At 38.7% G+C, this 12367-nt stretch overlaps 1 protein-coding gene across 1 annotated transcript in view; it reads right to left on the bottom strand.

The window, feature by feature from the left end:
- The window catches only part of SYCP1 (synaptonemal complex protein 1), a 45662-nt gene that overhangs the window by 32698 nt on the left and 597 nt on the right, over positions 1-12367 (bottom strand). Inside the window, exons 2-10 of the mRNA XM_028734582.2 lie at positions 10386-10500; positions 9551-9629; positions 9128-9162; positions 7483-7647; positions 6705-6772; positions 4803-4876; positions 4292-4350; positions 2895-2964; positions 588-661 (exon numbers count right to left, since the gene is read on the bottom strand). Coding sequence (XP_028590415.2) covers positions 588-661; positions 2895-2964; positions 4292-4350; positions 4803-4876; positions 6705-6772; positions 7483-7647; positions 9128-9162; positions 9551-9629; positions 10386-10493 — 732 coding nt within the window. The 5' untranslated portion in view covers positions 10494-10500. The remainder of the gene's footprint in view (positions 1-587; positions 662-2894; positions 2965-4291; positions 4351-4802; positions 4877-6704; positions 6773-7482; positions 7648-9127; positions 9163-9550; positions 9630-10385; positions 10501-12367) is intronic.

Genomic DNA, 12367 nt, shown 5'->3' with positions numbered 1-12367 from the left:
TGTGTGTGTGTGTGTGTGTGTGTGTGTGTGTGAGTGTACATATTCAAGAATGTGGCATGGTCACACCGTTAGAGTAGAAAAACCCCCAAATAGCTCAATGAAGACTGATGAATGCTGAACAACTGTTGTGGCAGGGGGGTGTGGCGAGAGAGATGTAAAACCAGGTATAAAACTGCACCAGATGTGAAACTGCATTGCTGCATGTTCCACTTATTGGTCTTATTTTTTACAAAATGTAACTCATGTGACTAACAAACACATTCACTTTTATTAAAAGGCAGGATTAAGACATCCCACCAACTGCCTGAGGCCACAGCTAATTAAAAGCCAACAGCCTGGCAAAAAAGAAATGTTCTGGCCTGGCACCTAAAGGTAGATAATGATGGCACCAGGTGTGCCTCCCCACAAAAACATTCAGTAAGTGGGAAGCCACCACTAAGAAGGCCCTTTCTTGTGCTGACACCCTCCCTCAAAGGAGTCACATGAAAAAGGGACTTGGATTATGAATACAGAGTCTTGGTTGGTTCATGTGGGGTCTTGTTAATAACTAACATAATGTTATTAATCTCAGTAACAATAAAACAAACCTGTTTTTCCATTGCATCCATCTCTCTTTTGTGGACTCTTTCAAGTTGTCCTATTTTTTCTGCTTCTTCTTTTACTTCCAAAATAAAAATCATGGATATTTTTAGTAACTACATGACAATAAACATACTAAAAGAGGAAAATGATTCACACATTTATATATATCACTCATTTATATGTCAATGTTCACACATCCTGCTAAACCAATTGTGGAGAACCTGTTTCAGCTTCAAAGCTACATTCACTCATGGCAACATTTCAGGAATCACATACCAGTGGCTGATGGGCCAGAAGCAAAAGTGGACAGATCAATAAACGTTGTTTGTTTGTTTGTTTTTGCTTTGTACAGTAGGCTGTTCTACACAGATTCACTCATCCCTCTCTATCTTCCAATCAAGAGGCATTATCAGAGGTCAGCTAGTCTCAAAACACTCAATGAGAGTATAAAGCAGGATCAGTGGGAGAGTGGGTGTGGCTCAGGAGGGGTGTGGGTCAACCAAGGGCCAGATAGAGAGCTGTGAACTACTACCATTTGGCTACAATGCATGAGGTTTCTCACCCCTATGTTAAATTATAGTTTAGCACCACGTGTATGACCCAGAATGAGTTGCAGCATGAATCTAGCTGGTGCGCTCTCCTTGGCTTGCTTTTGTTTTAAACAAACCATAATTAATGTTAACCACAGTTTGTTGTTTCAGATGATGCAGGGTAGGAGATGGGGGTACATAAGTAGTGTGAGTATGTAAGTGCAAGATTGCTGCAGATAATTCTGGCTTGTGCACATCATGCTCAGCTCCGCCCTGCTGACTCACCACCCCAGAAACAGCCCACTTTGAGGTCTGCTCTTGCAGAGTCAGGTAAAGTTTAGCAGAGGTAGATGGAATAACACTTCCTAATTTCAGGGATTAGGATTGTTCTGGCCATAAAAGAACAGGAAAAAGGGGGGAGAAACCAGTCCAGTTCAGAAATAAAAACATAGAAGGCACATTCAATAAACACAAAAAGTTGAGCAACTTGACAGCTACCCTTTTCTAATTCCTTTGACTGAAGAGTACTTGAACACTGTAGTTGACAAGAACAAGAAAACTTGGGTGTCTGGTGTACCTGCATTCTAAAACAACATGGCAGGAAGGAATAATTCCTGACACAGCACATGGTTTTGGCATGCATAATGCTCCCCACTAGGAATTTCATGTTACAGAAAATTCTATTATCATCAGCAACAAGTATGAAACACAAGCATTTCCACTGAGTTTGCTTCTTGTGCTTTTATAATAATAGAAAGCCAAACAGGGAATCATAATTGGAAGTCTTAAAACGATTCTTAAAAACTTATTTAAAACATTTTTACCTCTCTCATTCAATTATTTAAGGTGGCTTACAAACATGGCAGTTGTATAGAATGAAATGAGAAAATAGGCAAAAATTTCATTTATATCTTTTTCTCAACCCTTTCAAACATAAGATTCCTGCAACACCAGATCAAAGCCCTGTCTAGCCTAGCATCCTGTTCCCCACAGTACACAACCAGGTGCCTATGAGAAGTCCATAAGCAAAATGTATTGTTCCCTAGTAATGGGTGTACACAGACACGCTGCCTCTTAGAGGTCGCATTTAACTAGTAATCATTAGTAACCAATGGTAAATATATCAAATTCCATTTTAAAGCTAAATCAGTGGCCATGACCACATATTGGCGTAATTCCACAATCCTTAAATAGCCTTTTTCTACTGTATAACAATGGATCTTGATGTAATGTGACATGGCCTGGTTGTGGACCTGTAAAAAGGATCATCTAGGTTCATCTAGTTCAGTTTTCTCTATAGTGCCTGGCAGCAGCTCTCCAGGGATTCAGACAGAAGTATTTCCCAGCCCTACCAGGAAATGCCAAGGATCGAACTTGGGATCTTCTGTATGCAGAGAAGTTACTGTACCACTGAGCTTCAACCAGCCTGTGAGGAGTTGCATGTGGGGCACCACTGCTCTCCAGGCTTCCCAAAACAGTGGATCACTGGCGTTTACTGAAGGAAGGGTGAGGGGTGAGGTGCAGGGAGTTTGGACCAGTGTGTGGCAGTGTTGTTGTGTGCCAAGCTCCCTGTACCTTGCATCTCCTCTCTCTCTCTCTCTCAATAAACACCTGCAACCTTCCATGTTGGGAAGCCAGGACAGCAACCGTGAACTACCCATGCTGCCTTACTAGCTACTACTGATTTTATCTAGGCTCTACCCTTATCCCAGGCTTCTCCCACCTGTAACCACTTCTCTCAAATAATTACACAACTGCCATAAATTTAAAAAAGATTCTCACATTTAAAAACCATTTCCAATCTGGAGTTTTCTGCTTGTACACGAAGTTCCTCAAAGGCATGTATCATTCTCTAACAGATGTAAAGAAACAATTAGTAACAACAAACTTCCTATAATGCCAGTGAATATATGCTGAATTTAGTTTTTAAATATTTAAAATTCACACCAATTGAGTAGGAAATGGGGGGGGGGGGTTGGCATTGCATGTGACATCATGATGTCATGTCCAAGCATTTCACAGCAGCTTGTTTTCCATGGCCAGCAGCGCTAGCAGCTCCTCCTCCTGCTGCTGCTGCCATGGCCCAGGGGCTGCTTCCCCTCTGCAGCAGCAGCAGGAGGAGCCACTGCAAACCACTGTGGCTGCACTTCCGCATTGGTTTTGGTGTCCTAGCAGGTCTGTTAGTAGCCCAGCATTCCTTATGGCATTAGTAGTGGCATGGGAGGCATTGCGCCGGCAGCCTGGTGGGCCTTGTGTTAGCAGTGGTAGCCACTGCACATCCAGATGCTACAGAATTTTGAGGGGGCCCTGCCCCCTCTTTGAAAATTGGGGGGGAGTCAAAGCCCCCCACCCCGATGGAGCCCCTGACACCAATAGTCATTCACTCAACGGTTAGACCAATCCCTTGATATAAATATTTTTTCTTAAGACATTAAAGAGTACCTACTAATTGAAAGCATTGCTGGATCATCTTTAAAAAGGTAGGTGGATAGTGTGGTTTTCGAGGGGAGAGGCAACAGATGAGTGAGGAGGGAATAACCCACTCCCCATCTGCTTTTCTGCCAAACACAGCAAACACACATCTACCCTAGCTGGAGGAAAATGTAAGGGAGGAAAAGGGAATAACAAGTGACGGGAAGAATAAGGGCTAAGTGCTCTCCCCACCACCACCACCACCACCACCACCACCACTTGCCACCTCTCACAGATCATGCACTCTAACCACCTTTTAAATGGTTAGCAGAGACCAAGATTCCCAGATCTGTCTACTATCTAATATTTAATTCATCGCTGAGTTAATGAAATAAACAGTTGCACATCATTACCTTATTCATAATAAGTAATTCCAAACCTATGGAAAATTGCTCTCAGCAACTGCACATAAATATTAAAAAACAGTGCTGATACTTGTAGGATCTCAGGCAATATAACACCTGTAAACCGAAGACCAAATCCTTGATGGATGCTATCAGCTGAATCCTGGGTTAACCACAGCTCACACCTCTCCTTTTTAAAAGGTTTTTTTTCCCTATATTTCATTTTTTCAAAGGAAAATGAAACTATGAGAGGCAAGAGTTTGGAGGAAAAAGGATCTGAAAGCAGGTGTGCACCATCACAGAGGACACCAGGGTGCTGTGTGTGTGTATATAATGCTACTATAAAATATGTGTCTTTTTTACCTCCGTGTTATTATTAAGATCCACATACATCTGTCTGGTTTCCTCTTGTTCATGTTCATCTAAAACAAAATTAACAATATAAAAGATTAAATATTTATTTTAATATGTAAAAAAAAATCAGAGATAAAGTAATAAGAATAGCAATGACCTGTTATTCTACTAAAACTCCTGAACTCTAGTGAGTCTTTAGAGACAAGTTGTTTTGCAACTAAGGAGTCAAAACTCAGAATGCCTTTCTAGTACTCCCATCATATGGAATTGCTCTTCAGTTCATCCCAACAAAATAATGCTCTCCTACTTGTTTTTAAGGATGTGAAGGAACATCTGGAGTTTAAAAATCAGCACCTTGAACTCCTGTTTATAAGACTATAAGCTGTTGCTTTTCCTGCAGAATTGACTAGCAAAGCAGTTCCCAGTGTAAGGCTAACATGGGAAAGGAGGTTATAAACAGTCTATGAGAATCTTTGCGGGGGGGGGGGGGGAATGCAAACACTTTTAAAGAGATATTTACATTTGTTAGACTTCTCCATCAATTGCATGCACTTTTCTTTGAGCAAATTGCACAAATGTCTTGTAGCACTGTTTCTGGGGAGAAAAACAGTTATATCAGCATTATATCCCTAGTATTATTTGTGTCCATTTATGCTTTAATGAAAATTTGAAATCCTGTGAAATCTGTATCACCCAGGCTAAGAAGGGGAGGGGGGAAATAGTAAAAAAAAAACCCAAGATGTCACCCAGTAGACACACCCAATAGACAAACAGCTACAAAGAAACCACAACATTTCCTTATGCACAAGCTGTCATGAGGTACAGATGGGTTGCTTGCCTGGAGAAACCTAGCAACTAGGACAAGGGTTCAAATTGTGCTACAAAACACTGTCTCCATGTAATTTATATAACACTGAGTTCAATACATATGCAGCACTGTCTTTATAAATAAAGCCAGCACTTTGCTTGAACAAGGGAAAGTGGCAAGGAAAAATATAATATATAGAAAGGAGAATTTGATATGGCATTCATCTTGCTTCAGGCCAAGGGAGCTGGCATTTGTCCAGACAGCTTTCCAGGTCATGTGGCCAGCATGACTGAACCGCATCTAGTGCAACGGAACACTGTGACAGAAACCAGAGCGCACATAAATGCCATTTACCTTCTGCCACAGCGGGACCTATTTATCTACTTGCACTGGTGTGCTTTCAAACTGCTAGGTTAGCAGTAGCTGGGACAGAGCAACAGGAGCTCACCCTGTCGCACAGATTCAAACTGCTGACCTTCTGATCAGCAAGCCCAAGAGGCTCAGTGGTTTACACCATAGTGCTACCCGTGTCCCGCCTACAAAGCACATTAAGACTTATAAAGTGCTAAGAAATATCTCCTAGTAAGGCATTTGTAATTTGATGGAACATGGAATCTGTCAGTTGCAAAGGCTGCCCTTATGGCAAAGGGACAAACTGATCAAAAGGAAACACAGTAATAGATGGGTCTCAAACAACAAAAGGCAATTAATTACATGAGATGATTGAAACTCATAAAATTCTTCACTTGAAGAACAGAAAGCCACAATAGAAGCTCTTTGTGCTTGCATTTGAGCAGGCCCCTCTTCCTCCAGAACACCTCCACTGCACACCTGTCGCATACAGTCAGGTGGGAGGGAGACAGCCATTGAGTCCGGCCAGTATGTGGTTGAACAGGCTCCACCATATATCAGGCTGTCCACTGATCAACAGCAGCTGGTTTTGCCACAGTCCACCCCACAACTGTGCTGAGAAATGGATGCTTCCATGGTCAAGTTGGATGGGCGAACTGCAGAAGCCATTGTGGAACTATTATTGGTCATATTCAGCAGGACCACTGAAGTCACACTAGCCATGTTGCCTGCCACTCTCCCATCACCCACTGTTATGGACAAAGTACAAGAGGAATTGTAATACTCCGATGATATCTAGCACTGCAGCACACTGAGCTTCTTAGAAACCTTGCCCAAGGTTTCAAGCCAAAAGTCACTGATTGCCAAGGAGAAAGGCCCTCTCCACCTGAAAACAACCAGGAAGGGAAGAAATAAGGAGGGGAGGAGCACACAGAAATGCAGTTGTGAAAAGCGGTGTTTTTTAAAACACACTAAAGAAGACACAGAAGAATAGTAAAAAAAAAAAAAAGCAAACAAAGTATGGCAAAAACATGCAGGCTTTGATTACTTTTTGTGACTTTATGAGCCAGTGTGGTACCAAGGACAGAAGAACAACCTGAAAAACTCATGAGTCCTAGATAGGAATAGTTCTCCTTTTATAAAAGATAAAGGTTTATCTCACAGATCTCTCATGACAATGAGTGTAATTAGAAGGGGTTATTAATTGCCTCATACTATAGCATAAACAAATGATTACAAAATTATTATCCTAACATTACTTACTCTTTTAGAAGATCTTTATTTTCATGTATTACATCTTCCAGTTTTAAGCTTAGTTTTTCATTTTCAAACTAAATTTATAAAACAAAGATATAAAAAGCATGCTTTTGCCTGGGTGAACTAATAAGTATCACTTTCAAAGGGGGAAAAACATCAGTTTCCCAAAATACATATTTATTAGACTTGGGTATTATTGCATATATTACATCACAAACTACATGTGCATTGTAAAAGCTTGAAATGAAAGTAAGCTTGAAAGTCACAAAATTCCGGCAAGATCTCATGATTTACATACGTAACCTGTCCAGTACATGTTTTAATTTTACTAATCTTTAGTTAATACCCAAGCAAGAAGTAATCTGTAAGCAAGTAGGTCATCCTTAATAATATATGCAATATGATACTGTACAAATGGACTCCACTTCTTCTTCCTGCAAAATCATGTACAACACCTTTCCCTCAGCTCATGACAGGCATTGGGGGAGAAGAGAGGAGGGCAGGACAATGTCAGCACACATTAACAATCCTAACCCCCACCCGCAGGGCTTTGCAGAATGGTGGAGCCACAATCACATTTACAGCCTGGCCACTCACAGCAGCCACAGCAGACTAGTGGGCAGGACAATAGGGTCTGATCCCTGAACCAGCTTGAGGCTGGCTATGACAATCCCTCCATGTGCAGGCATTGCACCCATGCTGGGATGGACTGTGCCCTAATTTTTTTTTAAGCATTTTATTCTTATCTTAAAATTATATATTTAAAAATGTTAAAAACACTCGCCTGTAACTCTTGAATAGCTTTACGTAGTGCTTCTATAATCTTTCTGTTTTCTTGCAATTTTCTTTCCTTTTCCTTTAATTCATATTCTGTAGTGACTTTCCATCTCTTGATCTTTTCAGCTTCTTTGTAAAGCCTTGAATAAAGCTCATTCATTGTCTCCATGTTCTATAAAGGCAGGTTTAATAATTTATTATATCATGTTTAATTAAAAGGTTTTTAATGAAATGCCTTTTCATTTAAATTTTGATACCCACATTAGCCATTAAATAAAAACTTTTCCTTGTGTGCACCAAGGACAGTATGAAATATACAATTTAGTAATGTGACAGTGACTGAAATTTTATTTATTTAAAACATTTCTATACTGCCTTTTATGAAAACATCTTAAGTCAGTTTAGAATAAAGTCCCTTAAAAATACAACAATGATAAAAAGAAGTCAAGTTACCACAAAATGAACTAAAAAGTTATGACAATTAGTTGGTATCAAGAATCAGCAAAGGCCTCTGTGAACAGGAATGTTTTAGCATGTTTAGATAACATGCTAAACAACATAGTTAGTTAAACAACATAGAGGATAAAATTTAACCCTGAGGTTCCATGGGACTGAAAAGCACTCCCCAAGCATCATCCTTTGGAAATGTACATCTAAGTAGGACCAGAACCACTACAAAGCAGTACCACCCACTCCTAACTTGGACAGCCACTCCAGAAGGATACCACAGTCAATGGTATCAAAAACCATGGAAAGTTCAATGAGAATTAACAAGGACACATTTCCCTTGTCTCTCTCACCCAACAGAAGTCATCATACAGGATAACTAAGGCAGTTTCTGTGCCAGAACAGGACCTAAACCCCGATTGAAATGGATCTATAAAATCAGTTTCTTTCAACAGTGCCTGTATATTCCTAAATTGAGAAACTAGGTGTCAGCATGGTGAAAGAACATAGGTGAAAAGTTGAGAACCGAAACTAATGTGATCCAAACACATTCAGATAATGCTAATAATAGATTATTTTTATTGTACACTACACAAAATGTAGTGTTATGAGTTTGAGTGTGCCAGGCTCCCCTAAAGGAAGGTGTTAGAATTTAATCAAGTCTTGGGGGGTTAAACTGAATGCCAGATTTTTAATCCCTGGACCCAGCTTCCGGTGGTCAGGAGATCACCTGAGAGATGGGCCAATAAGAGAACAAAGGAAAGGTAATGGGTCATTTTAAAAGCTAAGCAGAGGGGGCTCTATGCCAGAAAGCAAATGGGTGGGGCCCTCCCTCAACTCAGCTATAAGACAAAAGGCCAGAGTTGAGAGTTGGCTATGATGTAACCTAGAGAAAATAATGTTGCAGGCTGGTAAAGGCAACAAGTTGTAGAGAGGGTCAGAACACAATGTTTGATTTCTGTTTGAATCCAAGGCTGCAGCTGAGGGAGAAACAAGAGCCTCTTAGGGTCTTGATGCTGTAAACCCCTCCATCATAGGCTCAGGTTGTATATATGTGTAAATAAACCATATATCCTAAAGAACCACAGTCTCTGCTGTGTCTCATTTCAAAATGGAAACTCTGACCCTGGGTGAGCACCTGGAACCCCTGGAATCTTGCACCACTCAAGAGATATGGGTGGCGTGCAACAGTATATTTAACTCACCTCCATTTCTAGCTCAGGCACAGGTTTTACAGGTTCTGGAAATACAACATTTAATGTCTGATTATTTAACAATAAATATGCATAATTATAAGTTACAAACATTATAATAACAATATAACTGAATAACAGTGTTAATTCCTAAATTGCTATGTGTTAGTCTTATTAATAAGTGTATATGAATACAAACATCATAGGCTACAAATGGAATACAGAATATATTGGATTCTGACTTACCAAAAAATAATAGAAAGCAAATGAACGACATATATAACAAAGTACAATACAAACAACACAACTTTAAATACTGCAGAAGTTCTCAGACTTGACTCCAGCACAAACTTGGTCTAGTTCTAATGGTTACTTCACTTTTCAAGGTCTACCATTCCATCTTCTTTAATATTTATTTTTATGTTTTAATCTTACCTATGACTTCTATATGTTTTGACATACTTTTCATCCCAAAAGGCAAGTTATAATCATCTTCAGTTCCCTTGCTAAAATCCTGGAAAAATAAAACATTATAGAAATAATAATACCTTTTAATGGACATGCTCATCTCCAATCATAAACAGATTACTTGGAAATGCAATATGCTAAAATCAATAGGACTTACTGCCAAGTTATGAAATCAGGTTAAGCTGTTATTAAAACTAATTCTAATTTAAGGGTATTACGGTCTTAGAAAATATATTCATACTGGGCAATTTCATAACTTCAAGCACTCCACTCCAAAAGGCTACGAGTAGGTTATTTAGACGTGGGCAAAGATCAACTCAGATATTTTAATGAGGAAGTAGAACATACGGGGAACTAGGAAATAATAATAATAATAATAATAATAATAATAATAATAATAATAATAATAATAATTTTATTATTTGTACCCCGCCCATCTGACTGGGTTGCCCCAGTCACTCTGGGGCAAACCATAAGTGCAAGTGGAACATACTAGGATATAGGATCATAAACACATAGACACGAATAAACACAGGAAGCCATATTATAATAGTGTCAGATTATTTGTCCATGTAGCCCAACATTGTCTAGAATGAGTTGAGTGTCTGCTTTTGATTTTCATATGAATGGCATTTTCCTTTGGTTTTGTAGTTTCAAATTTCAAAACTTTGGAATGTTGAATTTTGAGTTATCAATGTTTAAGTGTGGATAAACGGAAATACAGGTAATCTTTACTTTTTAAAACACTAGTCAGCTTTTGTAAACTTGCTATATATATATTAAAGTAACAGTTTTTATTTACCTGAAAACATCGTCCATCTCGTTTGCTTGTCTGTGGTTTGACTGCAGATACTTGGGTATTATTCAGTATTGGTGGTACAAACAATTTAAAAGATTTCTCCTGTTCCATTTTCTGTCTAAAAGACACAAGAATTAAACTCTCAAAATAACACTAGCAATACTAAATTCATGATAAAATGTACTCAATATGTTGCATTATTTTCAATCCCTTTCTGTGTTCTGCAGAACAATATAATTTATCATGCTATTAATCCTTACAGTAGCCCTGTCAAGTAGACTAGTATTGCAATATTGAAAATGGAGAATTATTGATTTATTGGATTTCCCAAGTTAAACAGAAAATAACAGAAAAATAATTCCAACGTTGTCATTTGTGCATTATTAGACCAACACCAACCAAAATATCACAAAACAGTGTATATGCTTTCAAACTCTCCTAAAGTCTTTATTCTTTGTTCCTTCTTTCCTGTAGCCCTTGGTGCAACCTGAAAGCTGCATAGTGCTTAAGAAGCCTCCTTTTAATGTTTCCAGACTCAATCACTTCCATAGCCAACTTTTTTTCTCCCACCCACTCCGCTTTATTTATAATTGGTTTATTTATAATTGTAATTATTTATAAATTTTCTTTACCACCATCTGAAGCATAGGAGCCAACTCCTAGGGGCCAATCCAGCTTTGCCCGCCCCCCCCCCAAATTGAGCTCCCCCCAATTGAACAGCATTGCCATTCAAAAGGTGTGATTGCACGTCATCATGTGACTGATTATGCCACGTGGGGCTTGCCTCCTCCCTCCCCAATAAAATTGGCACCCCGATCCAAAACTATCACAGGGTAGTTTTCAATATAAAAACACAAAAATGCATACTGTAACAACAAACAAAACCAATACAGTTTAAAATGCCATAGATTGTTTAAATGTGTAAATGATTAATAGTTCTGGGGAACTCAAAAGCTTGTAATGCACACTATTTTGTGATATTTTGATTGGGCTAATCAAGGTGTTTCCCTAATATGGATTTTGGAAATTTTCTTGTAGGCCAACATAGCTATATTTACTTTTTGTAAAATTATATACTTTGTGTTTGGAAAACAAGCCTTTTGTAATACTTATAAACTTTTTATTGTGACAAGTTGTATCAATTGATAGTGTTCATCATTCTCTATTAGAATATTGTAGATCTACTGAATTCAACGTACAGCTCTGTGCAACAAACAATCCAGCACTATTACACTGTATATGAGAATTTAAAATGCATTCCTTGTGAATGATGAACAGAAATATGAAAACAGTTGGGCATAATAATATTTTTCCATCTCTATGTGAACCAAATAGTTGCAAATTTAAAAACATGACTGCTTCCAAAAAACCTATTTGTTGAGCATTCATCCTAATTTTGTGCCACCAGTACATTTTCCAATGATTTTCCTTAGCACAAAAAACAAATATTTGTGGGAAGTAGGTTTGCTGTGCAAGACTTCCCAATCAACACTAATTGTGTGATGTGAATTTGCAGGTAGTTGGTTGAATTCTACCAGAAAATAGTGAGTCTGAAACCTTTGAACTTTTATGGTGGAAGTGCTTCAAACCTCTGTGAAAGCCATCTTTTCCATCAATTTCCATTCATCTTTTCCATCAAACCTTTTGCATATAACCTCTTGGTCCGCACATAATGTTGTAGCCTAAATGGCTCTTAAAGAACTCCATACCATATTTTCAGTTTACCAGTCTCCATCACTCCCTTCTTTGGTCTCCCTAACGTTATCGAGTTTGTGAAGCAACATGGACATTGATAAACCATGAGATACTTCTACAGCAATTATATGTGACTTGTGAATCTTGCTGATGAAATCAGACTCAATTTTAAAGTTTTATATTCCAATTACTGTTGCAAGAAATGCAAAAGAAGAAGAAGAAAAGATTCAAATACAGTAACACAGTTGAGGGTCAAATGAAGCAGCGCTTTCCACACAAGACACTTTCTT

Source organism: Podarcis muralis, chromosome 5 (assembly GCF_964188315.1).
Source record: "Podarcis muralis chromosome 5, rPodMur119.hap1.1, whole genome shotgun sequence".
Classification (NCBI taxonomy): Eukaryota; Metazoa; Chordata; class Lepidosauria; order Squamata; family Lacertidae; genus Podarcis; species Podarcis muralis.
The sequence above is the reverse complement of the archived record's forward strand: the minus strand, read 5'-3'. Positions and strand labels throughout refer to the sequence as shown.